The sequence below is a fragment of the Watersipora subatra genome, chromosome 10 (assembly GCF_963576615.1).
Source record: "Watersipora subatra chromosome 10, tzWatSuba1.1, whole genome shotgun sequence".
NCBI classification, from domain to species: domain Eukaryota; kingdom Metazoa; phylum Bryozoa; class Gymnolaemata; order Cheilostomatida; family Watersiporidae; genus Watersipora; species Watersipora subatra.
In genome coordinates, this window is record NC_088717.1 from 58,095,791 (window position 1) to 58,123,396 (window position 27,606).

Sequence of the window (27,606 nt, forward strand, 5' to 3'; positions counted from 1 at the left end):
TACTAGAATCTTCTATGAGCAGGTGTTGTACTAGAGTCTTCTATGGGCAGGTTTTGTACTAGAATCTTCTATGGGCAGGTGTTGTACTAGAGTCTTCTATGGGCAGGTGTTGTATTAGACTCTTCTATGAGCAGGTTTTGTACTAGAGTCTTTTATGGGCAGGTGTTGTACTAGACTCTTCTATAGGCAGGTGTTGTACTAGAGTCTTTTATGGACAGGTGTTGTACTAGAGTTTTCTATGGGCAGGTGTTGTACTAGAATCTTCTATGAGCAGGTGTTGTACTAGAGTCTTCTATGGGCAGGTGTTGTACTAGAGTCTTCTATGGGCAGGTGTTGTACTAGAGTCTTCTATGGGCAGGTGTTGTACTAGAGTCTTCTATGGGCAGGTGTTGTACTAGAGTCTTCTATGGGCAGGTGTTGTACTAGAGTCTTCTATGGGCAGGTGTTGTACTAGAATCTTTTATGGACAGGTGTTGTACTAGAATCTTTTATGGACAGGTGTTGTACTAGAATCTTTTATGAGCAGGTGTTGTACTAGAGTCTTTTATGGACAGGTGTTGTACTAGAGTCTTCTATGGGCAGGTGTTGTACTAGAGTCTTTTATGGACGGGTGTTGTACTAGAGTTTTCTATGGGCAGGTGTTGTTCTAGAGTCTTCTATGGGCAGGTGTTGTACTAGGATCTTCTATTGGTATATATAGGTCTTGTAGCCTTAAAGTCAGGCTCTTTAAGCATAGGCATTTATACATCACTTATTAAGATTTGTCCACTTTTACAAGTGTAAGCAAATTATAATACTTTATTAGTCCTTGTTTAATGCAGCAGGATACTTATTTGTCTTCTTGCTCTGCTAAATTCTCAAGACCAAAAAAAAAATGTCCTTAATTATTTTCAATTATTAAATGCACTTTCAAAGGATTGCCTATTTTACACGAGGCCATATCGCTGACAAAAACTAGAAATAACATTGTAATGGTATTTGTTTGGGCCGAAACGAATGATTTGTTAGATTTCTTAAAATCGTTAGAAGACAAGGAGATCTGATTGGGTAGTTACTACTTCTATTGCCTTCTTATTGAATGAAGCTAGTTCTATACTATTGGTCAATTATTTGCGATGCGTAGTGAGTGAAATTCAGATTTGCACAAAATATACCTAGCTAGCGTTATAATTCGCTAAATCAATGAGTCAGACGGAATGGGCGGAGAGTTTGGTGAGATGCTACGGTCTAGACAAAACTATTGTTTTGTGTTGTTCCAGGCTTTATTAGAGCTAAACATTAAACAGGGAGAACAGCCAATAATCTGCTGAAATAAACCTGCATGAGCTAACAGTAACAGTAAGGGCTTGTAACTCCTACACCAGTGTATTGCTGCTCTTTGCTGCCACAGGTAAACATTAAAGTTGCGACCCTGGCTAGAATCAAATGGGCACTTTTTGCCTTGTTAGAGAGAGCAAGGCAGAGCACTCTTGCTAGAAAGAGCAAGGCAGAGCACCCTTGCTAGAGAGAGCAAGGCAGAGCACCAATGCTAGAGAGAGTAAGGCAGAGCACCCTTGCTAGAGAGAGAGAGCAGGGCAGAACACCCTTGCTAGAGAGAACAGGGCAGAGTACCCTTGCTAGAGAGAGAAGGGCAGAACACCTTTGCTTTGCTTTCGTTTAATGCCTGACGAGCTCTGTTTGTACCTATATGTTTGCATCACGCTAACCTGTCACACATCTGACACTTTTGTTAGATAAGTGAGAACCACAAGGTGGTATTCTCTATAGTTGTAAATAATAGTCATCAGCCTTACCAGCATTGTTTACAAGGAAACATGGACATTACGCAAAGATGTTATTGCGGTAATTCTGCTGATGCAATTAGAAATATTTGATGCAATTTAAAATGTTTTGAATGAAATTTTTGTATTTGGGTTCATCAAATTTTTTCCGTTGCTTCATGGTTAATCAATAAATAAATCCTATCAACTTTCCTTATTGATTTCTACCTAATAAGGTCTCCGAAGAATGCTGCTTTGAGGTGGCAACGATATCTACAAGAACGTTTACTCGTTGCATTATTGCCTTTTCAATGAGATGCAAACTTTTTCTATGCACTTGACAGGTGTTTGACACTGCTGTGCAAGTGCCCTTTGTAGGTACCAGAGGTGTAGGTACTCAGCACCTTCGCTAGAGCTAATTGTCCTTCCTCGAGCTCATAAGGTTTCAACAAATTTTAGTTTGTGTGTGAAATAGGCACCTTGGCCTAATCTTGATTTACTCGACAGCAATCACAAATTTGTAGACTTTACTGTTACCCTTGTAAGTTATTTGCTGATATTGTACAGTCTTGTCTACAACGGACAACCTTTGAGGCCAGCAAAACTATGTCCTTGCCCGAGAAGATCTTCTATTTAAAAATAAATACTAATTACAGTGTTTTGATTATTGTAATAGTGGTATCCTGGCAGCCTCATGTGCCGTAAGAGATCATCAGGTGTAATAAGTTCTAATGGCAAACTTTTGTCAATAAAGTCAATTTTTTTTACATGTTTGGATCACTTTAAAACACAAAAATACCACATATGAGTGCCCTAGGTACATTAATAGCCAAGTTATAAGGTCAATAAATTGTCAATTTTTATCTTTTAGGTCAATTTTGATCTTTTAGGTCAATTTTGATCTTTTAGGTCAATTTTGATCCTTTAGGTCAATGTTTATATGTTTGAGTCAATTTTCACTCTTTATGCATACTAGGAATTCAAAGTATCTCCTTACTAAGGTATTTGGGTATTTCCCTTTCCTAATGGAAATTTGGTGGGTTTTCTCTTGCTTTATTCGTTATGTATAGGATGAGTCAGCATGGCATGATGAAGTCTGCTCAAGTCGCTTGTTGATATTTATAGCATGCGCTGCCCAATTATATGACTAGTATGCATTCAGTTTTACACTAGCAAAGATGCCAAAAGCTAAGCAATCAGCTCATGGGAAGGCTCTTCAGATTACAAGAGAGTTTTCTACCGAGTTCACCAAGACCCCAGGCAATGAGCTGTATTGTAAAGTTTGCAGTCGTGTGGTAAAGTCTTCTAAACGATTTTTTGTGGGAAGCCATCAGAAAACTGCCAAGCATAAGAAACAAGTGGAACAGCCAAACCAGTCAATGCAAAAGTTCTTACCAGCAGTATGTAATGCATTCAATATGTAGCTACATGTATTATTGTTATATTTTCAAACTACACTTGGACAGCTCGATTTGTTGATTAATTAGAAAACTATGTATTTTAAATTTAAAGTCAATAAAGTCAATTTTCCAAAAATATCAAGTCAATTTTTATGATTTTGAGGTCAATAAAAAGTTTGCCCTACTAATAACCGTATGTACAGATATTTTCAAGATTCAGTGAGTGGTTGATTGGAGCAGTTATTACGGTGTTGGTCTATCATGCTGGAAGTCATGAGTTCGACTCCTGTATGAAGCAATCCTCCATCCCTATCCTTCCAACGTGGCTTCAGACAGATGGACAGATGGACAGATGGACAGATGGACAGATGGACGGACGGACAGACAGATGGACAGATGGACAAACGGATGGACACGGTTCTTATTATAGTAAAGACTTACATGCAACGACCTAAAGTCAACGATTCTATAAAAACTAGAGAGCTAAGACAGCTCTCCTTTCTGACGCCTCAAGTGGAACCACAAAAGCTGAAAAACCAAACCGTTACACCGAGATGGTGAGAGCCCATCTTCTTGATTTATTTCATAACTATGCTAGAGTTCAGGAAGAGACAGTGTCTCTGGAGACTTATATAGACTCAACAAAATAGGGATTAGACAAACCTTGAAAAATGTAGCAATGCTCGTAAACAGTAAAAAGATACAAGCACATTTTAGCGTAACTTTATCAAATTAGGCCCCCATGTCTTCATGCCCTCATGTCTTCATGCCCTCATGTCTATGACAAACTTCACTACTGAGCAAATTGATCACATTCATCCCTGATATGTAGAATTTTAGTCTCACTTTCCTCCCAATCATTTGTTGGAAATTAGAAAGCGAATGGTTTCTTCTGAAGAATATTTAGAACTTGGGTTATAACAAAAGAAATACGGTGACAAGATCGAGGAGACACAAAATATAGAATCCTGGCTAAAAGAGACTGTTATTTTACTCAGCAGTATATTGCCCAGATGCTGGGTTGGCTGTTAATTATGTTACTCTGTCTTATGAGTATGTTTCTGGCTGCCATTACACTAACTTTAGGAATCCTCAACATGTCAGGCAAGTGACCATATAACTCTTACCTGAAGTCATATGTTGTAAGCTGCTTGTTACTCTATGCTTTTGCTGATACATAGCTGTCTTGCTGACCTTTATTTTATCACAAAGTTATCCACGTATTTAGATTTGCATGTTTCTTTATATGTTACAGGGAGAAGTCGTCCTCTCCTTTTTTAATTGGCAGCTCTAGCAGAGAGGGACACCTAATGCTTAATCTCCAATAAATATGCCTTTCTGAGAAACTCTGTAGCCGCCTCTTTACTTTCTTTCACAAATTCTTCTGTCTATTTCATGTTTCTTCAAATTCTTATCAAACATCTGAACAGTTTGCGCAACTATAACATTGTGTCAGAAAGGAACCTCTGGACTGCATCGGTTTCGGCAACGATGAACGCTGCATGCAGTTTCCTTTTAGAATGAAATCTATTGTTATTTGACTGTAGCTGTCTTCCAAGCTTCCAGGAGACAATAATGCTGATTGGAGCAGCGCATTTTCAACTGAATTATTGTCAATGATACATTTTGATGTTTGTGTAAACCATTTAAAATAACTAAATTAAAATTACTGTCAGTAGAAATATGATTTGTTTATATTGTCTCACAACATTTGCCTTTGTAAAATTTTTGATTTGTTGAATATATAATACTTCAGCGTTGTAATTATATTATTACCTCTTGTGTAGTTGATATGTAACGGTAGCATGAGTTCCATGGTTGTCTGCTACTAAAGACACCTTGAGAAGGTTATTAGCTAAGTTCTTAAAAACTCGGCTCTTGGAATCCACCTAACCATAGATATAGTAAACCCTAGATTGGGGAATAGCTATCATTACAATGGAGCAAAAGTGAGGCCTATAATTGGCTGTTGTTTTCACGACCGTTACGTCGCAGTGATGTGCATCACAGCATCAGAGCCTTCTATTGAGCAATGAGTTTAGCAATAAAAGCAAGCTTGTCATACTAGTTTTTAAGTCATAAACGTAACAGTAAGACCAAATTCTTAGTGAAATGTCACCAGAGGTGACTACAACACCCCAGGTATATCCTGAATTGCCTATAACAAGACAGAACTTCAACTCAAAACAAGAAGTTCTCAACAGTATCATAAGCTATCTATGCCGATTAAAGACACCAAGCTGAAAGCTGCTAGTGGAAAATAATAGGAAAACCTTCATCATTGGTTTTGAGTCAGCAGGCAAATCTGTGTATGGCATTGCTCAATATCTTTTCAGCAACTACCCTTACATCCACTACTTCCTAACCTTTAAAGGATCACATTGAGACTCTGTTTTCCACGATTTTGGTCTAAGGGTGGCTATAAAAATAACCTGGATGCACTTCGAGCACTGCTCATAAAAGCAGATATCACACCAAGTCTCAATGCTAACTGTATTGATCTGAATGTGAGCAGGGCTGAAAAAACTGGCCAACTCCTGCTACATTCTCTGGCTAGGAAGAAGAAGGAAGAGACAAAATCTGAGGAAGGTGAAGATGAGGAGTTCGGTGATGAGGAATTTTTTCTAACTCGAATGTGATGAGTGTATCAAGTTCTTGACCGATGTAGAAATAGTGGGAAGTAGAAGTAGTGATGACATAACCCTAATCTCAGTTAATAACAGAGGAGGATTTGTATCACCATTGATAAGCCGAATATGTATTGCTGCAGAAAAGTGCCTACGTTCACACATGGAGAGCTATGGTATCACACAGAGAGCTTTTAAACAAGTAATATCACAGACAATAACATATATGTCTTATTACATAACCTCAATCAAGGTTTTACATGTACAGTGCATGCCAACAGTCTACTCAAAACTATAGTAAATCGCTATACTAAAATCAGAATACACCATGCCGCTTCAAAGCAGGAATCTAGTTTAACCAACCTTAGACAAAAGCTGTCTAGTTATTTTCAGTCATGTCTAATGGGTGTTTAATACAGTGGTCCAACTTAACTGCTTCTAAATCTCATTTGATTCATCAGTTTGTTATTAGTTTAATTTTTATTCGGTCACTCTTTGTATTATCAATGATATAGAAGCTTCTAAATCATTGGTATTATTCATTACCATGTGTGTAAGATTCTTGCCTTTCTCATCCAAAGTCATTATATAAGTTTTATTTATTCTCAATAAAATATGCAGCCTCACATGCACAAACTATGGAATAATTGTGCAGGTTTTAGTGTTAAGTCAATAGGAGTTCATCGATCAGCTGATTCACTTTACACATCACCATGACGTTGCGTCATGCTAATTATAGGCCTTACTTATTTTGATTATTCGCATATCTAGGGTTAGGTTAGCCTGTCTTGACAAGCTGTTGTTTTTGCGTAGTTGTCCTCCCCCCCCAAATAGAAATGTGATGTCATGCTATAATGTACTAACATCCCTATCACCTGCCTAGGCCATCACTTCTCCAGAACACTTGACAGCCGCGGAGAAGTTGAAAACATGGAGTTGCGCAACAGCAACCATCAGATGTTGTAACCTGCCCTTTAACGTCACTTTCTACAAATTTCTGATACTAACACCCAGCGTTACAACGTTAACATGAAATTTGTAGGGTTACGGTTCTGTTCTCACCACCTTAATGATGATGTCATTTCTTGTGACTCATAAATACTAGTGCTATAAAATGGAATGGTATGTTTACACCAGTATGTATTGATAAGTTGGAGACATGAATTCTGTTATGTTTAACAATTTTAATTTTCTTTTATAATTTTTTATTTAGTGTGTGACTTTTGCTTGCTGCTTGCGAGACAGGCTGAGAAAGGATGCATGAAATAAATACATAAATACGCTATGGAAAGTTTGGGTTTAGTCTGTAAGAAGCAGGAATGCGTTTGATGAGATTATGTCTTTATATTACTTTTTATTTATAAATAATAGTCTGTCCTGTGATAGATTTTTCCTACACATCATGTTCTCATGCGCACCGATATAAGGACTAAAGGCTTTACACTGAATGACACAGAAAACAGTGATTATCGCCATATGAGGGGCAGCAGATGGTATCATCATGGCGCATGGCTTGTGAGACAGGAAGCTACCTTAGAGGTGCACATGTGCCACATCCAGGTACTCTTTGGCCATTCTCTAGGAAGTAGTGGTTGCAACCATGACAGTAGTTTGGGACGCACACAGCATTGGGATGTCCTGGACATGTCAATTCCTTGGGACAAGGGCTAGCCACACAGTTCATTGGCCAAGCACATGTTTCTGGACATGCATCCAGCTCAGGTGTACCTCCTCGCCGAGGCATGGTCCTTCCTGCGACCATGCCGAGCAGTGCAATCCCTGAAAGAGAAGACAATCCCTGAAAGAGATAAGATGACAGCAACTAGAGACTGATTGGTAAAAATGTTAGATGGGTAAAAAATTATCAAAGAGGGAAATTCTCTGATTTTAACGCCATTTCTCACAATACCATCTAATTCAATATTTGGCACTGATGCATGCGCATATTTACTAGGTACATAATCTCCGGTAATCAATAGTAAACCCAGCTTGCTGTTAATTGTTCCTATGTTTTTTTGAATAGCATAAAACAAATAATCACATTTTAGAAAGTTTTTGGAAAATTAGAACAGCCTCATGACTTCATCTTTATCTTACAACGGAGAATGAGCACAGATAAAGAACAAAAAACGGTAAAACTTTCTAATGCAAAAGATGCGAAGAAGGGTTTTATGGAAACCAAACAAATAAGACGGATTACTCACCAACACAGAGGAGAGCGACAGAGGACTTGGTCGACATGCCAGAGGTGTTTGCTGTGACGATAAATGGCAACAATACACTAGTTTCCTCTTAAATACATGATGAAAACTTCTTGTTACGCAATAGACGCTTCCAGAATGATGCTGGTACGCCTGATTCATCAGCTATAAAAACAATTTTTGCTGATGAGGTCACATTGTGGTAATTGTCAGTATTGATGAATGAGGCGATGTTGGGACATTTTACTGGAAAAATGTCATAGGAAATGATTGCAGTGACAACATGTTCAGGTTATTGCAGGCAGCATGATAGACACACCACAGGATGGTTTCTCTTGAATAATTGTTCTCTTCAATCAGATAGACAAGGTTTTAATACGAGCTACTACACTGTTTTCACAAAAACCACAATCCATGAATGCGCTCATAAGGGCCAGTTGTGCTTGAAGCCTGCGGTGACACATTCCTGAGTTGTGTGCACTTGACACATTCCTGGGTTGTTAATCAGATGGGCGTTTAAGAGGCGGATCCTCAGGAACCGTGTGGAGTTTTTATTCAAATGTTTTTTGGCGACCTGGCGACAGGCATGGAGCATATGAGTATGCAGACACAACCAATGACACAGTGATGAGATTCATTAATAGAGATCAAATTGTTTTTCCAAGAACATATTTGCTTCAACACGCCATTTTTTAAATTCTTACCATTCCGTTTATACTCCATAGTAGGTCTTAGTCAGATGTGATAGCTTTGTGTGAATCTTTACCATTGATAAAAGCTAAGAAAAACTGCAATATTATGATCTACGCAGGGGCTTCCTGTTACAACAACAGTATTTCATAATAAATATTTTAGTAAAACAAACTTCATTGTGGACAATCAAAAAGAGAAAAGATAAGGCTAAATCTAGATCAGAATCTAGAAAAGTTTATATATAAATTGTTTCCTCACCCCGGTTAACCCGTATGGGTGGTAGTTTTCTGTTCTAACTCGAGTCTCCTACCAGAGACCTGGGAGTTTGAGCACTCGCCTCAAGATGTTAGCTGTTCCCAGTAGCGCACTTTTCTGCAACTCACCTGAGTTGATTGTTGTTGGTATTTGGGCAAGCCACATTTTATGCTCCGGTGTTATTGCACCCAGTGCCCCAATGACTACTGGGATTACAGTTGTTCTTACATCCCAGCATTTTTCAATCTCTTCTCCAAGAGGGAGATATTTCTCTACCTTTTCTTTTTCTTTGCTGTCTATATAGCAGTCATTGGGTACTGCTATATCTATTATAGTAGCTCTCTTGTTCTCCTTGTCCACCACCACTATATCTGGTTGGTTTGCTAGGACATGCTTGTCAGTCCGGATGTAGAAGTCCCAGAGGATCTTAGCGCGATCATTTTCATTGACCTTACCAGGAGCTTCCCACCAGTGTTGTGATTCATTAAGGCCATACTCGTCACATAGACTTCTATACACAACACCTGCGACATGATTATGCCGCTCAGTGTATGCATTTCCTGCTAGCTGCTTGCATCCACTGATGATGTGTTGGATGGTCTCAGATGCATCTTTGCACAGTCTGCATCGAGGATCGTCTCTAGTGTGATAGATTTTCGTTTGGAGTTGCCTTGTTGGGAGCACTTGCTCTTGGGCTGCCATGATTAGCGACTCTGTATTGGCCGTCAGGTTTCCTTTGTTCAGCCACATAAAAGTCTGGTGAAGATCGCCAACCTTAGATATTTGTCGGTGGTAAGCACCATGAAGAGGTTTTGTGTGCCAGTCATATATATATATATATATATAAATAAACACTATATATAGTGTTTATTAGCCAGTATGTTTGTTGTTATATAGTGTTAGTGTAGATAAAGTTAATATCTCTCTCTTTCTTGCTGACGCAAGTTTAGGCAGAAATTCATTCTTTAACACATACGGTAGGTCATATAGTAACATTACTAAGGTTTTTATGCTGCAAATTGGTTGAATTACACCAAATACTATTTACCAAAAAGCCATTAGTCATAGGTATTCTGCCTATGTCATGTTCTGCTGATGCAATATTACAAAAACATGTTTACATTCTTTTGTTATTTTTGTGGTTTTCAAATAACAGATATAAGGAATTTATTGCGCTATTTATAGCTAGCTATCAGTGATTTTCCTTGTTATCCTTTCTCTGTTAAAGTAGTGTTTATTGCAATTGCCCAATGATTATGCAAAGTATAGCAAAGTCGGGGATGTGTGTGAGGCACCCTACCATGTTTCACTGCTAAAAAATACGTGATAGGTTGACTAAATATTCTAGTGCCAAAAAACTGTTCTGTTGTACTGTTGAGATGTTAGTATCCGTTTAACCAATGATATAAGCATCTCCATCATTTATTTCATTGGCTTAATTACATACTTGTTTTGAGAGCTAATAATTGACTGAGTTTATCATATACGTGTCACCAGAAAATCTACATGTACATGACCTTTCCAATATGTGATAGGTAAAATTCTACACCTCTATTTCTTCCTTCCGTGTGAATATGCCATAACGGTATATAGCTGCCGATCCAGAGCTGCTTCTACTTGGCTCTTTAAGAAGCTGGGTAAAGAGCTCAATGTAACACAGTATCTGTGCTGTATCATGTAGATCATTGTAAAAGTTGAATGGCTTTCAAAGGGCGACATGGTGAGAATGTTTTACGAGTTGAGAGCTGAAGTTATTGAGTTTTTGAAAAATCGAAAAAGGACAATTTCTCATTTGCAGTGAGTGTAGACAAGTGTGACTTCAATTAGGTGTTCTTCTAACGAGCTGAATCGAAAACTGTAAAACAGAGATAAGAATATATTAACAGCACAGGTAATATCAGTGCTTTCACAAACAAACTACAGTTGCGGCACAATCGTAATAGAAAGACTTCTCCACGCATGAATGAGCTGCAAATGGGTGAAATATTTTTTGATTGGCTATTTGAGAATATCACGGAACACTTGAATACATCGAGAGATGAACTGAACGAGCTTCCAAACTCAAGTGATGAAAAGGAGACTCTCAACAACTTAGCGAGATTTTATTCCATTTAATTTAATACAAGTTTATTCTATTCAAATGCAAAAAATTCTTGAGAACCTGCAAAAGAAACTTTTAGAACTTTTTAATGACAATCAGCCATTATAAAGCTTACTAGAAATAAAAGTTCGCGTAAATATAGACGTACGATGGCAGTTCCCGGTGTAATGAGGGATTGTCACGTGTAATGAGCAATTATTTTTAAAAATGGAAAGGTAGTCGAGGGGCATAAATAGTATAGGGCTGGAAGTCCGAATATTTGGGTTAAACTCCTGTGTGGTGCAATATTCTTTCTTAACGCTCTCAGCGTGGTTTCGGACAGACAGACAGACAGGACTCTTATTATAGTAAAGAATCCACCATGACAGACAAATGTAGAACAATATCACTTGAAAGGTTTCAGACGTTAGCGAGTAACATTTGCTCAAAGACTACCTTCCAAGCACTATGTATTCTTGTATGATTCTATGCATTTTCGTATAATTAATTCTCTTCGACTTATTTACCTGAATGTGTGGCAGATTCTCAGCTGTGGCCAACGTGAAGACAAGCTCATATTAATCTGGATGTAGAACTAGACCTGCTATATCTGAAACCATAAACTTGTCTGAAACCATAGAACTATCTGAAACCATAGGCTCATCTGAAACCATAGGCTCATCTGAAACCATAGGCTCATCTGAAACCATAGACTTATCTGAAACCTTAGACTTATCTGAAACCGTAGACTTATTTGAAATCATAGACTTATTTGAAACCATAGACTTCTCTGAGACCATAGTCTTATCTGAAACGATAATACTTTTCCGAAACCATAGACTTCTCTGAAACCATAGAGTTATCTGAAACCATAAACTTATCTGAAACCATAGACTTTTCTGAAACCATAGACTTCTCTGAAACCATAGACTTATCTGAAACCATAGACTTATCTGAAACCATAGACTTATCTAAAACCATAGAGTTATTTGAAACCATAGACTTATCTGAAACCATAGAGTTATCTGAAACCATAGAGTTATCTGAAACCATAGACCTATCTGAAACCATAGAGTTATTTGAAACCATAGACTTATCTGAAAACATAGACCTATCTGAAACCATAGACTTCTCTGAAACCATAAACTTATCTGAAACCATAGGCTTATCTGAAACCAGGCTAATCTGAAACCATAGACTATCTGAAACCATAGACTTATCTGAAACCATAGATTTATCTGAAACCATAGACTTATCTGAAACCATAAACTTATCTGAAACCATAGACTTATCTGAAACCATCCCTAGTATATCACAGTTGGTTAAATGGCAACACAAGTCTCACTAAATAACTAAATAATAAATATTCATGAACTGAATCCGCAACAAAATATAGTAAGAGTAAAGTTCTACTCACTCTCAATATTGTCTTACATTCTGTTTAATATTTACTATAAATAAGCGCCGTGTCCATCTGTAGCCACGCTTGGAGGTTGAAAAAGATTTGAACTTTCGACATACATCTTTGTATACTCTTAACAAATATCAACTTCCTTTTAGCATTTGAGAATAATTGCGTAGATAGTTATTCTCCGGGCTTTACACACAAAACCGCCAGGTACTTGTTGATAATAAAGACACAAAATTCATATTGTTATGACATTATTATTATAGCATCAGACAAACTTAAATATAAGCATCAACCAGCCTGAATAATCTAGCATTGAAGAAAACTGTACGTGAATTAACAAGGGAGGAGTGGAACCGTGAGTTTCCATATTTGAGAAGGAACCAGAAAGATTACAAAGAACTGGTTTACATGCTCTGCGGGATACAATGATTTCCTCTAACAATAGGTTGAACAGTTTAAGCATGAGAGTGGAGTCAGTGTTTTACTACTGTATATAACCTAATCAATATTATCATCTAATTACTATTTACAAATAATTTTATATTTCCGATTTTTGTACATAAGATATGGTAAGCTGCATCTTCTTTTTCAACTACCTACTTGTATTTCTGGACAGCAGAAACTAATGACTAGTTATTGGTTGTAGGTCGGGTGTTGATCAATTTTCTAGGGAAAGGTTTAACTACAGAGGTTTTAACAGACAAGTGAAGCTGTAGCTAACCTAGTTTCTTTCGAAGTACAAGAAACAAGCAGATGGGCAGCTTTAAGCAAAAGAGTTCTGACCAACTCTGTTTGACGCTCAACCTCCGTATGCTCTCCGTCTCTGTCCTGTCTCAGTTGACGAAGCAACATATTGTAACGTATGTGAATTTTACATGTTATAATGAATAACCAAACTAGAGTGCTCAGTTATTACTCGTATTGCCTAGTTTATAGTTAAGGAGCGAAGGCTTTTGAGCTGATTGCTATAGCGAGTCATCTTTTTCTCCATGTCGTTGTCTTAACTCATTGTATTGTTTTCGTTGAAGTATATGAGTACAAAATCGTATCTAGACAATGAGATGCTGATATAAGAGCACAGTGTTACAAATATGCATGGTATGTGTGAAAAATGTTTATGAACACAAAAAGGTGTCATACATGTCAGTAGTCTTTGGTCAAGCTATTAAGCCGTGAAATCTGACAGGATCTCACAAAGTGTAAAATGCTTGTCTATCATCACTCATTTGTTGCATAGCCCGTGTCACAATGGCTAAATATTTGAAAAAAACTGCTGTAAAAATCTATGATGATAAGTCGCACAATAATGTAAATATAAAACAGCGTGATAACAATAATGTGTAAAAAAGTTGATGAGATATTTGCAAGTCATCAATAAAGTTAAGATGCAATAAAAATGTAAGAATAATGAGAGTAACAAGATAAATACTAACTAGATCCTGTAATCCACATCGCTGTCAGTACTAATACTGGGTGGTTTCACAAGCATTTGACCTTGGCCTAGCCTCGATCCTTGCATAGACCGAGTTCGGCTACCATTCGATTGGAGGGTGCTAACAGAAGGGCTCCGTGTGGCAAGCGGAGAAAGAGCCGGGGTAAAGTTAGGAGAGAAAGCTAGATTTGAGAAGCTCGACTCGTGGCTGATGGGGCTGCGAGGTAAGCTCGCCATGCTGGTCAGTTGGCTAGTCCTGGCTGAACTTAGTTGAGTCATTTCTCTCTGATTACTGCTGTCCACTCTAGGGGGCGTTGCAGTTATTATAGGTGGTGGCCCGCCTAGCTTTAAGGGTTGTTGGGCTCGCAATGGACTAGACTGAGGTATTGTTTGTACAGGTTTTCGCTTTGGCTGTATAGTTTCATCTTTTAACCGGGCTATTTCAGCAAAAACATCAGCCAGAGGCTGAAACTGTGGTCCCCAGTCTAGGAGATAATCCCAATTGTACGAGCCTGCAATATCAACCATTTGTCAAACATAGCCCGGGTACTTTGTTTTCTTTTCACACATTGGAAACAAATCAAGATTCAATGATAACAGAACCAGCCTATTTACAGAACAGAGAAGTTAAGCTAAAGTGTGAAGCTAGTAAACAGTATTAGTAAATGTCTACCATAAGACAAGCTTTGACAAGTGTGTTTAGGTTGTTTAAGCTCAGGCAGTTTAATGATCATGAAAGTCAGTACTTGTCAGTACTTGTCTGTGATAACAGTATTGATTGGATAGATACATGATCAGAACTGCCTGAGGCTTTAGTCATTACGGCTGTTGTAGAAGACAGGACTGTCATAGCCTGTACAAAAAATCCGACTGTAAGATGCTATGGCCATATCCTATCTGCGCAATATGCTGCAGAAGTATTTCTTATTTCACTACCATTAACTAATATACCATATTCTGTACAGTTGAAACAAATTCTTTTTTAGGTTACCATGACCTACCTTTCAACATTTTACTAGCATTATATTTCCTACCATATGATTTTCAAATAGAACTGATTTTCAGGTCATTATGAGGCACTAGTGAAAACTTCACTAGCGTCAACTATCCTATAATATTTTGCATGGGTTAAACAAATAATTTGTAGATGACCATGACCAACCTGTAAACTCCTCACTGGCATCGGTCACTGAACTCAAACTGCCTATCTGTGCCGGTGCTTCTCCAAATCCCATTTGGTTGATGTTATTCTCACCACCAGCCTCCTCAACAGCATCTTCACCTAGCTTATTGTACAGATTGGAAATATCTAGAGGGTCAGCTTCCCCGCCTCCTTCATCCGAGAAATGATGCATCGACTCCACCGATTGGCTCATCGTTTTCTTATCTCCACCTGCACAGACAACTAAGAGGATGACTAGATGCACCACCCGAGACCAGTCCTATCACCTAGACATTCCATAAAAAGTGGTCCAAGTTATTGTCACTGCAAAGCAAAGTTAATTACTAGCATTTTTCTTTACTCGGTCAAACCTGAAGACAGAAGTGTTTTACGACTAGCGAGCAATGCAACACCAACTTGTTGAAATAATAAATACGTACCGATCTTCCTCGAGTCAATTCCCAGCCTTGCGAGGTATTCCTGGTGATCTCGAGCGGAGTGCTCACTGATAGTGTCAGCATCTCTCTGTATCCCGCTGTCGGGCATTATTTTTGCTCTTTGGTGTACATGTAGTGGTACAGTATTTATAGCCGTAATCTCCTCATCACCCTCATCTTCAAACTCTGCTGATCCACGGCCACTAGAAGCACACTGAGACCTGCGCAGAGCAACAGAACACCTCTGGCACCAGACGTCACCCACAAATTTGGAAGTTCATTTTCAAAATAAAGTATGAAATAATAAGCTCGAGAGCCCCCTAGTTCAGCTAATTGCTGGCAGATGATACCAAAGCACCAAAACGCACCTGTCTGTCATATCATGTGATGCAGCTGTATAATGAGCGTAGGATCCATAGGGAGGAGGAGCAATGCCAGCTGGAAGGATTCTATTGTAGGGGTCAGCACGGCCCATGCTGTCCATATTCTCAGGCTGTGTAAGACCAGCTGAAGGATCTTGCTTGCGCATACGCCGGCCCCTCACCATCTTGATGACGATGACAGCGACGAGCACGACAACGACGGCGAGGCAGACGACCACAATGATGATTATTTGTGTCTGTGTACTCAGTTCTAGCAAAACAAACAAACAAAGAGTGACAAAACCGAAAAAAATGAGAAAATGTCACAGCACTGTGTCAGCCAGACTACAATTGCTTCAAAGGTTTGCAGTCTGATACAAAAGGTTGAAAGACAAGAAAGACTTTACCTGCTCAAAAATTATGAAACTAAAAATTTAAAAATATGCTCAGCTTGTTAAAAGGATATAAAAACAACAGAATACAGCAGCGACAGTCTATACTGAAATCTTTAAATGAAACCAGTTAATAAATGTTAAGAATGTTAGGCCTGCTAGAGAGTATGAATTGTGTAAGAGTACAGAGCAGGTAGGATAAAGGCTTGTATACTCGGGCTATAACATAAAGCTTAAAATTAGATAAGATATGCGGATCTTTGTAATAGCTTATGTTGATAGTTAGCTCCTGGATACAAAAATTCTTGACCAATAAACCGTTGTTTTTAATACCAAATGAAGGTGTGAGTTTTAAACGCTACTAAATACTGTATATTGCTGTAGTAGTAACAAAAAACAGTATTTTCTTCCTAAAACTATAAAAAATTTGAATGGAAACGACAGCTGTAGTAACACTGGCTGAAGTGACAACAGCTGCAGTGACAACAGCTGTAGTGACACTAGCTGAAGTGACAACAGCTACAGTCACTACAGTTGCAGTCACTACAGCTACAGTCACTACAGCTACAGTCACTACAGCTACAGTCACTACAGCTAGTGTCACTACAGCTAGTGTAACTACAGTCACTACAGCTAGTGTCACTACTACAGCTAGTGTCACTAAAGCTGCAGTCACTACAGCTAGTGTCACTACAACTGCAGTCACTACAGCTACAGCCACTACAGTCACTACAGGTAGTGTCACTGCAGCTAGTGTAACTACAGCTACAGTCACTACAGCGAGTGTCCCTACAGCTACAGTCACTACAGCTACAATCACTACAGCTACAGTCACTATAGCTACAGACACTACAGCTACAGTCACTACAGCTACAGGCACTACAGCTAGTGTCACTACGACTGTAGTAACAATAGCAAAGGAGCAAAAGAGAAGCATTTTGTGGAAGAGATCTAATGAAACCTCTACTTATGGCTGCATAGAAGTTCCAACTTTCCGATACACAACTTAAAATTTGAAACGACTTTGATTTTACACCCTCGGTTATTTCCAACATACGAATTTCAAAGTTTCTAAAAAGATTTGAGGTTTTCAAGAGAGCAAGTTTCCACAAATTAACAGTAAGATGTGAAATACAGAAACAATAAACTTGAAAATAATAAACACATAAGAAACATGGATAATAAATATATTAGAAATAATAATAATTATATAAGAAATAATAATAATAAATACATAAACTAAGTTAGTTTAGCTTCTCCTAGTCTAATTTGAAAAAGATTTCACAGTGTTAACTCTGTCATAATCTCTACCTCCGAACCTAAGCGTCGCCATGAGTACGTTTCTATTCGCCTGTCTTTTAGGTAAAGTAACAATAAAGACCTTTTTACTAACTATTACTTCATTAATTTAGTTTTAACGTATAATTTAGATTTTTACATGGTTTTATACAATATATTTGTTTTAGTGTTATGTAGTTACCTGCAGATTTTATAAAGAAGTTACAGTAGAATGCCGGGGCTATGGAACAAGTTGAACAAATTACACTGTATTCCTATAGGAATATTTGCTCCAGCATACGGACGAACAGCTTCAACGTACAAAATAGATCACAGAATGAATTAACTTTGTAGAGATTTAACAATATTGGTCCTTGCATTGATCTCTCATTGCAAAGACCACACCTCGAAGCCATCTGTTGAATAGAATTCAATTTTATAAAATAAAATTGTAATAAAATGAAACTAGACTATAGAAAGTTGTAGTTGAGCTGTGATTATCATCACCAATTTATGAACTCGTATCATAGAGTACAACGGAAAATACGAACCAGATGAGTTGTCTGTATTGCCAGCCGCACCAGGGATGATGATAGAAACTTGGGCAACCGCCGTCTGCGAGTCCGGCTTGCCGCTCCAGGCCTTAATTGATAGCCGCTCTTCGCTGTTTAGACTCCTTTTCTTTCGAGAAGAAACATCCCGCTTGACTTTGGAAGACTCAACGGAGTTCTTCAGATCACTTTTGATCGCAATAATTCCATCTTCTCTGCTTACATCTAAAAGCAATTGAAAATGTGACAATGCGATAGAAATTCAGCATTATTACTACTAGCATTATTACTACTAGCATTATTACTACTAGCGTTATTACTACTAGCGTTATTACTACTAGCGTTATTACTACTAGCGTTATTACTACTAGCGTTATTACTACTAGCGTTATTACTACTAGCGTTATTACTACTAGCGTTATTACTACTAGCGTTATTACTACTAGCGTTATTACTACTAGCGTTATTACTACTAGCGTTATTACTACTAGCGTTATTACTACTAGCGTTATTACTACTAGCCGCAAAGTGCTGATAAACATCATCGGCAGCGATTTATTCTTAACTAGAAAAGTCAAAATATGTACTCACTAAAATAGTCGGAATCATTGATGAGAGTGTAAATTACGACTCCGTGGGGTCCGATGTCCTCATCTGAAGCGACCACCCGGCCTACCTCCATTCCAACATACGTATCAGCTAGATCAGGTATCTCAAACTTGTATGACTGCTGCCTGAATGTGGGTGCGAACTGATCGAATCTGTGAGGAGGAAACACGAAGACTGCATTTCTTTGCTTAAATACACCATTGCTGTCAGCGTTTGTGGTCCTTACTATTGTGACTGTGTATTTTACCATTTCAAATGTTTAAATTTAATTTGAGTAACTCAAAAATAGCAAAGTTCTTTAGTAAGCACTGACTACTGACTCAATATTAGCAACAACAATGAGCTTATCAAAGGCGCCCGACTCACCTCAATATCTGCACCTGTACTTGAACATCAGCCCGGAATCCTCCGGCATCCGTCACAGATACATTGAATGAGTAAGTTTTCTTCCCCAAATAGCTAAATGCAATAGCTGTTGTGACTTCCCCCGTTTCTGAATCGATCTTGAAGTTAGGTGCGTCAGCTCCAACTAGTGAATAATTGAGCACTCCATATCTGTAACAACAGTACGGCATGTATTGCAACTGTACATTCCTGAACCAGCTTCATGTCAGCTGTATTTCTATTTTACAAGATCAGGAAATGACCAGTGCGCTAGTTTCAGCAGGTGTATAGTCACCTGACCCGCAGAAGTGAAACTTTGTGCGCTCTCATTAAACTTAAAATAGATACAGCATCTGGTCAGCCTATGTAGCCTATGACTACAAGCGCTTGTAGTCAGCGCTTGTAGTCATAGGCGCACATAGGCTGCTGCTGTATCCAGCTGACCAGCTGCTGTATCTATTTTAAGTTTAATGAAAGCGCACAAATTTTCACTATATGCGTTGGATGAAAATATACAGTACATAACCATAAACACAAGTGCAATAAGCCCATACCTATTGCATTCATGGCGAGAAATATACACCATATAAGAGTGAAATCATTATTGGAATTCAAATAACATAAATAAGACAAAAAAATAAATATAACTTATGGTAACAAGTGCTCAAATAACATACATGCCAGCATCCTCATCTACTGCCTGCGCTGTGAAAACAGGAGTGCCGTATGGTTGCTTCTCTTGCACCGTTTCCAGATACATGAGCCGTGTAAACCTTGGCCTGTTATCATTTACATCCGATACATTTACAAGGACGGTAGCTATTGCGGACTGTCTAGGAACCCCCGTATCTGCAGCCCGAACCTAAAAATAAAACTGTATTGTGTAACTAAATAGAATGTTATTGCTGATAGCTGTATTTATTGAGCTAGGTATCTGCGCCGTAGATGACAAACTATCAAGGAGATGTATAAAGACATTGTAGGCGAGTTCATGATATATTAGACAGTTTGTCTTGCTGCTAAGTTGATCATATGAATAATGCTTTAGGCATTCTATAGTTTATTGCTAGGCATATTTTTAGATATACACTTGAAAAGCAGCCAACAAGCCTATGCGGTGTCATTCCTAATAAGGCACCAATCACTCAGGCTCTCCGATAGGGAATTCCGCTCAAAACTTATCAGACAGCACAAGAATGTAGTAACAATAATAATGATGCAGGGAGGAGACAACAGCAAATTGTTGCACTGACATAGTTGCATAAAAGGTCAATAGAAAAAGCTATAAAGATGAATGGACAACACCAAGTGGAATCGGTGAGGAATTGGTGAGAGAGTTGAAGGTCATACGAGAAAGACAAGAAGATTACGGAACTCACAAGCATTTGGTGGCTCTGTTTCGTGTCATAATCGAGAGACTTGCCACTGGCGAGCCTGATAAGACCCGACTGTTGGTTTATCTGGAAGAGTCCATCATCGTTGCCGGATGTAATCATAAACTCGATCTCTGCGTTGTTACCTATGTCCTTGTCTGTTGCCTCCACCTGCACTATGGCTGCACCAGCTGAAAGCAATAGTCGTATCCATATTGTATATAATAAAAATAGCATATTTTATGGAATGCAGTGAGCGCAGGCCTTTTATGCTCACCAATGAGCTTGTAGGTGCAAATTTCTAAGGAAGCGAACAATTAAAAGGGGTTTAGTAAGAAGTTCAACCTACCATCAATGTCTTCTCGAACATTTGCAACTATGAGAGGCGTTTGCGAGCCATCGCTTATAATGAGGTCGGGATTGGAGAACACAGGCTTCCAGTCATTGAAGTCACTCACAGTGATATTAACCTTGAGTAAAGTAAAAGGCTTGACATTTAACATACACGGCAAAGGAGCAAAACTGATCGTATTCAATAGTTAATTGATATGGTAACTCAAACTCTTTCTGACTGGACAAAAGGTTGGTGCAATATTTATTATGAAACTTCTGGCAGCAGACACTAAAATTACTTACAAAGTTCTCTACTTGGTCACGACAGCCAATAAACAGGTAAAACACAGAAATAGAGAACTGAATGAGTAGTACATACAGTAGTTGTTGTGTTTCTTGGTGGTGAGCCACCATCTGCTGCCATCACTCTTAGCTGGTAGTTATCAACTGTCTCTCTATCCAATGCCTTCTTCAGCACAATATTACCTATGTTTGTCTCCTGGTTCTCCATACTGAACACTCCGTCAGGGTCACCACCCACAATAGAGAATTCAATTCTCTTATTGGCGGGGCTATCATCTGCATCGGACGCTGATAATGAGAGCACAGTCACACCTACAAATATGCACTATCTGCCTAAACATCCGGTACTGAGCATCTCCTGTTATGTGTAATGTGTTGAACAGAAACTGGTGAAAATTTTTTAAAATGAAACAATTTTCAGCTTATTACACAAATGTATTGCGAAGCATGTATGACCTTTAAGATTTTAGCCCATGACTCTTCCAAAAAATGCAAGTTGGCAATAACTACAAGAGACGATAGTTACTAAAAGTCTACTACTAGTAGACTACTACTCTGCTGGGACTCTTGAGTGAAGAACTCATCAAGATTCTTACCGATCTCTTCATATTCTGATACAGATTTTGAGAGACTTTGAGTCGGAGAGAAAAGAGGTGCATAGTTGTTTATGTCGTGTATATGGATCTGTACGAAGACAAGTGCGTTCAGCTCGGGCTCACCTGTGGGAGTTAATAATTGAGGTGTAAGGCACAAGCGCTTGACATAAAAAGTCACATCAAAATGCAGTTAGAACTGTTTCATCTACTTATCAGAGCTCTATCATAATCACAAAACTTGCTGCAAGCTTCAAGACGTAAATATGTACCACATGCAAAAGATTTCATAACAATTGTACATATATGAAGTAGACTCAATTATTGAGAATTCTCTCACAGCAGGGAGAGAGACTTGAATACGTACCACTATCAGCAGCTTTGATGGCCAGACTGACCAATGCATTATTTGTACTGTACTGTATTTGAGCTCTAGTGTATATCCAGCCTGTAGTCTCATTTATGTAGAAGTCATCAGCTCCTGCACTCTGCAGACTGTACCTTATTCTCCCATTACGACCCGAATCTCGGTCTGTAGCCACCACTTGGATAACTGGTGAGTGAGAGTCCATCATTTCCTCTATTTCAACCTAAATGAATAACAGTTATCCATTATAAACACGCTTGTTCAAGACACAGCTACTGAAGCCAAGGCTAAAGGGTAGCCTTCCTTCTGGTGGGACTTGGAAAGCTATGGATGATGAGGCAAACAAATCAGACCGTTAAAACTGAGGTTGTCTTAATGCTGTTTTCAGCTTCTGACAAGAATATTAATACAGGTAAAAAAGAGATAAAGCCTCAATGCTCACCTCATAATCCGACTGGTTGAATTTAGGCGCATTGTCATTCTCATCTCTGACAGCAATGTAGAGATCCCCGTTGACCACAGTCACGGAGTCATTAGCAATCAGATGCAAAACATACGAGCTGGTGCGCTCATGGTCGAGCTCCTTTGCAAGGGTGATGCGGCCTGAGTAGTGATCAATGCTGAATGTGTTGCCAGGGTTACCTGACTCGGCAAAGTCAAAAGTGACAGCGGGAGCGGTGTCAGGATCAAGAGCTGAGACCACATACACCTCCTGACCTACTTGCATGCCTAGAAACATTTATTCCAACAGATGGTTTAAACATGTACGCTGTAGGTACGCTGCAGGTACACTGCAAGTATGCATCTCTACAGTATTTTCATCATTTTTGTGCAATAAACAAAAGGATCAAGCAATACTGTTCAATAACATACAGCACTTTCCAGAAAAAAAGCAATGAGGGGAAGGTTACAAGGTGAACACCCCGTTAATCCTACATAGCAAGGACTCGAATATGATAAAAATTTACTATTGCCTACTAGCTAGAAAAGACCTGAACTACCAGAATGTCAAAGAACTGTTACAGTAGCCAAAAAGTACATATTTAGAAAAAACTAAGTCCAAAAATACTAGAAGCTGCGAGATATTTCAAAATCAGTAAGTTTCTAAGCTAGTAACTGACATTAGTGACTTACTTTCCTTGATCATGTACGGATTGTCTGCCTGATGCTGGAGTAGATTAGTAAAGGTAGGAGGATTGTCATTGGAATCCATTATGTTGACTCGTAGCACCATGCTGCCAGTGAGAGAAGGCGTGCCTTTGTCTCGCGCTGTGATTGTCACTCTGAGCTGATCATCAGTCTCTCTATCAACCTCCCGAGCTAGAGTGATTATTCCTGTCTTCTGGCCGATTTTCAAGTAACTGGCCTCATCTCCCTAAGAGAGCAAATCAAACAAGATTCAGACAAGAGAGACCTTCTACCCAATCAATCAGCAGAGATCATCATCAAACAAAAGCACTATAAAATAATATTTCTATAGTTAACGGAGTAAACATGGCAACTTTTTAGTTTAATGTCACATTCACATTTCATTTTTCGGCTGCAAATATTTTTAATAGAGGTTATAATTTGTAAGCCATCATTTATGAGCCGGTGTGTAGGGGCATCACAGTTATTAAAGACAGGGTGCATAAGAACCTCACGCTAAATGCTACCCATAATGCAACTTCGTTTTATCACCCACCTGCAGATTGAACTCCACAATGTTGTTAGGCTCTGTTCCATCTTTGTCAGTAGCTTCCACTTGAAGTATGTACGTTGAGATGCTAGCCGACTCCATAACATAGGCGTGGTTTCTCTTGAGAGAGAAGATAGGGGCATTGTCATTCTTGTCTTGCACATTTATCCACACGGTGCAGTAGTCAGTCAGGCTACAATGTGCAAAAAGGTGGTTAGCAATGTACATTAATTTATGTAAAAGTGGAAAAAGGAGAAGACAATGTTTTAAATTGTTGGAGCTGGTTCTTTTAGCGTGTCTAACAGTATCTTCAATATTGACCTGCACAGTGAACATGAAGGATGTGAAAATGTAAACAATAACTTCAAGAATGATTGGCTACCTAGGGGTATGGCCAAACACCCCTCGTGATATATCGCCAAAATTATTCTAACAAAAACAGCACCCAAAAGATCTCATCTTGAAAAAGTATTTATACTTCAAGCTATCTAACTATTCCTCCGCATTTAAATTGTTGAGCTAGTGATGCTATTAGGGTATATTTGAGAAACTTATATGAAAAGCAACAACTTACTCCCCACTCAGGGCCACCACCACAACTCTGTATCGTTGCACTATCTCATAATTGAGATTGGATGAGTCAGAGACGATGATGGTTCCCGTGGTGAGACCGATAGAGAATGGGTTGTTACTTTCTGGAACATCTGTCGTTAGGATGTAGGTGATGGCACCATCCGTACCATCCGTGTGCTGAGCAGCCACTGTCAGTACCTGCAGCAGTTACCAAGTTAATTATGCTTATGAAAAAAAAATCTATAAAAATTACTTTATTGGTAATAATCTCATTTCAAGCAGAAATATTTTTTAAATTATGCATACAATAATCATCATCAACAGTCAACCATTAAAATAAGAAAATTGTTTGACTGACATTGCGTTTAAAAATACCTTTTTTGCCAAAAGAATGGACATAAGAAAAAAGATTACTAAAGTAGCGAGCAACGATATTTTTAAACTATTTGTTAGAGGTTGTATGCAAATTTTTCATACCATGTGAGTTAAAATGAGTTGAGAGATTGAGTAAGCTTAAAATAAATCATTTTCTCACTAAATCTTAAATCACCAACTGGTCAAATTTCTCTCGCTAACTGAGAGTGCATAAATTGTAATACTATTAAAAGCAAAAAAGAATATGTTATAAATTTCTCACATTAAAAGCTTTTAAAATAAACCTAATGCAACGGCGAAACTAAAAGGTTGTGTCACACATACCTCAACTCCATTATCCGCGTCCTCATCAAGGGAAACAGTAAAGGATGGTGATGTGAACTTGAAGGTTTGGTGACCAACTGAGGACCCAACCCGTATCTCCACGTACCCATCCGTATAAAGACTAGGGGTACCCATGTCTGTAGCCCGTACTCTGAACTTTTGAATTCCAGCCACATCCAGTAAACTTTGCTTTACCTATAACAATAATCTTATTAACATTTTTCAGCTACTGCAGATTTATAACGCTTGATCAAGCAGCACAAAACCTGGTGAGTTCTACCCTCAACTATGTACTTGATCAAGCAGCACAAAACCTGGTGAGTTCTACCCTCCACTATGTACTTGATCAAGCAGCACAAAACCTGGTGAGTTCTACCCTCAACTATGTACTTGATCAAGCAGCACAAAACCTGGTGAGTTCTACCCTCCACTATGTACTTGATCAAGCAGCACAAAACCTGGTGAGTTCTACCCTCAACTATGTACTTGATCAAGCAGCACAAAACCTGGTGAGTTCTACCCTCCACTATGTACTTGATCAAGCAGCACAAAACCTGGTGAGTTCTACCCTCAACTATGTACTTGATCAAGCAGCACAAAACCTGGTGAGTTCTACCCTCAACTATGTACTTGAAAATGAGATTTAAAGAAATGTTGGCAAAAACTGTGTTGACAATATAAATACCTTGATCTCTCCGGTGCTGGGAATGACCTTGAAATACTGAGCGGCTACGTCCGTGTCATCGATGCTGTACTCTATACGGCTGTTATCCGTGTCCTCTTCATCGTTATCAGTCGCCTCTAACTGTAGCGGAATAGAGAGAGCTAAAGTAGTGTGAGGTCGGAGACGCGTAACTATCAAGGTACAAAAGAAAATAGCTAACGTGTACATACCGTAAGTACGGTTTCCTCCAGCGGAGCGAGATTAGTGATGTTCTTCTCAAAAGGCACTCTGGTAAATTTTGGTGCATTGTCATTGACATCGAGAATGGTTATCTCCACCCAGGTCTGCTTCGTTCGCACATCGTACTGGGCATTATCCTGCGCTGCCACTCGAAACCTGTATTGGGGTTTCTTTTCACGGTCAAAGCGGCTAAAAATTACAAGTACAAAATGTGTCAAGTGCAGGGCATAGGACTGGAAAAGTGCCAAGTGCAGGGCATAGGACTGGAAGTGTCAAGTGCAGGGCATAGGACTGGAAGTGTCAAGTGCAGGGCATAGGACTGGAAAAGTGTCAAGTGCAGGGCATAGGACTGGAAAAGTGTCAAGTGCAGGGCATAGGACTAAAAAAGTGTCAAGTGCAGGGCATAGGACTAGAAACACAAACAATGACACTTACAGGAGTTTATAACACAGTAAAAAAACTTTTTCAATTTGTTAGCATAACTGCATCAGCATGTACCTCTCTTTCGTTAGGTCAGCATAATTATATCAAAACCAAATAACTGTTTATAGTTCATACTTCCTACGTATATCATAGTTCCTACGAAATATCTTTCACTAGTTATAAGTTTGACAACTTGTGTGTGCATACATGTATTTCATGTAAACATATTTATTATGTGGAAACTGCATTGCTAATATTATATGCATATATTATATGCATAATGATAGAAAATGAACCAGATTTCTTACATGTTTACTGTTAACTGCAGATATTAACTGTAGATGTTAACTGTAGATGTTAACTGTAGATATTGACTGTAGATATGGAATGTAGATATGGACTGTAGATATTAACTGTAGATGTTAACTGTAGATGTTACCTGTAGATATTAACTGTAGATATTGACTGTGGATATGGAATGTAGATATCAACTGCAGATGTTAACTGTGGATGTTAATTGTCCGCGACTACTGCAGCTTATAGACAAAAGGTTAATGCAAATGGATGTAACAATAAAAACCACAGAGCCAGTTCGATCACCTACCCTGATTCAAGTGATGTCGTAATGACTCCTGTCTCGGGGTTAAGGTGAAATTTACCCTCTGTGCCGTCTGTATCATTACTGGCTATATAATAAGTTATCTTGGAGTTATTTCCCTTGTCTCTATCAACAGCAGCGATAGCGAGGACGAATGAGCCAGGAGCGACCGTTTCATTCAGACTAGCTGAGTAGTCTTGTCCGTTGTTAGTGAAGACAGGGTCATTGTCATTTGTATCCAGGACCTATGAGCAAGGGGAGATAACTTTATATCTGTATATATAAATGCGAACTTCTGTCGTACATATGTCCAGTTATAGTGATAAAGTTCTTGGAACAAAAAACCACTTCGTACCGTACTTGAAATTGGAAACCCGGTTTTGCAGACAGGCATGCTATCCAGTAAACTGCATGGCCTACCTGCCATATTATGGCATAATTATGCAAAAACTTATTGCATCAATTAAAACATGTGCAATTAAAGCACTTACAAAAATATTATTGGCTACTACTAAAATGCTTGAAGATCATGATGCGTAATGTAAGGAATATAAGCACAATCATAAGCACAATCATAAGCACAGCTTTTATTACGGTGAATTTAGATTCACCGTAATAAAAGCTGGAATTCGCTTAAGTTACCAACTCAAGTTACCAGCTCAAGTTACCAACTCAAGTTACTGGCTCAAGTTACTAGCTCAAGTTCCGAGCTTAAGTTACTAGCTTAA

The 27,606-nt window shown here is 38.6% G+C and overlaps 2 protein-coding genes and 1 long non-coding RNA gene across 3 annotated transcripts in view; all 3 read right to left on the bottom strand.

Annotated features, from left to right (window-relative positions):
• Positions 1 to 7,121: 7,121 nt before the first annotated feature.
• On the bottom strand, positions 7,122 to 8,140 carry LOC137406275 (uncharacterized). The gene is made up of 2 exons (XR_010979848.1): positions 7,992 to 8,140; positions 7,122 to 7,566 (listed from the first exon to the last, which is right to left on the bottom strand). It is a non-coding gene; the product is annotated as an uncharacterized lncRNA (long non-coding RNA).
• A 3,680-nt stretch (positions 8,141 to 11,820) lies between these two features.
• On the bottom strand, positions 11,821 to 12,318 carry LOC137407264 (ladinin-1-like). The gene has a single exon (XM_068093871.1). The coding sequence runs from the start codon at positions 12,316 to 12,318 to the stop codon at positions 11,821 to 11,823; it is 498 nt and encodes a 165-aa protein (XP_067949972.1).
• A 1,107-nt stretch (positions 12,319 to 13,425) lies between these two features.
• Positions 13,426 to 27,606, bottom strand: part of LOC137407266 (protein dachsous-like) — a 66,512-nt gene continuing 52,331 nt past the window's right edge. Inside the window, exons 31-51 of the mRNA XM_068093873.1 lie at positions 26,885 to 27,123; positions 25,848 to 26,046; positions 25,639 to 25,758; positions 24,954 to 25,148; positions 24,319 to 24,452; positions 23,688 to 23,868; positions 23,138 to 23,378; positions 22,446 to 22,645; positions 22,004 to 22,226; positions 21,640 to 21,762; positions 21,120 to 21,355; positions 20,757 to 20,877; positions 20,414 to 20,598; positions 19,712 to 19,896; positions 19,017 to 19,205; positions 18,633 to 18,802; positions 18,042 to 18,266; positions 15,827 to 16,091; positions 15,462 to 15,679; positions 15,022 to 15,252; positions 13,426 to 14,371 (exon numbers count right to left, since the gene is read on the bottom strand). Of these exons, the coding sequence (XP_067949974.1) occupies positions 13,860 to 14,371; positions 15,022 to 15,252; positions 15,462 to 15,679; positions 15,827 to 16,091; positions 18,042 to 18,266; positions 18,633 to 18,802; positions 19,017 to 19,205; positions 19,712 to 19,896; positions 20,414 to 20,598; positions 20,757 to 20,877; positions 21,120 to 21,355; positions 21,640 to 21,762; positions 22,004 to 22,226; positions 22,446 to 22,645; positions 23,138 to 23,378; positions 23,688 to 23,868; positions 24,319 to 24,452; positions 24,954 to 25,148; positions 25,639 to 25,758; positions 25,848 to 26,046; positions 26,885 to 27,123 (4,392 nt within the window). The 3' untranslated portion in view covers positions 13,426 to 13,859. The remainder of the gene's footprint in view (positions 14,372 to 15,021; positions 15,253 to 15,461; positions 15,680 to 15,826; positions 16,092 to 18,041; positions 18,267 to 18,632; positions 18,803 to 19,016; positions 19,206 to 19,711; positions 19,897 to 20,413; positions 20,599 to 20,756; positions 20,878 to 21,119; positions 21,356 to 21,639; positions 21,763 to 22,003; positions 22,227 to 22,445; positions 22,646 to 23,137; positions 23,379 to 23,687; positions 23,869 to 24,318; positions 24,453 to 24,953; positions 25,149 to 25,638; positions 25,759 to 25,847; positions 26,047 to 26,884; positions 27,124 to 27,606) is intronic.

Coding starts and splice junctions, on each gene's coding strand:
- LOC137407264 (XM_068093871.1), bottom strand. CDS start 12,318: ATGGTTTCAGATAAGTCTATGGTTTCAGATAAGTTTATGGTTTCAGAT.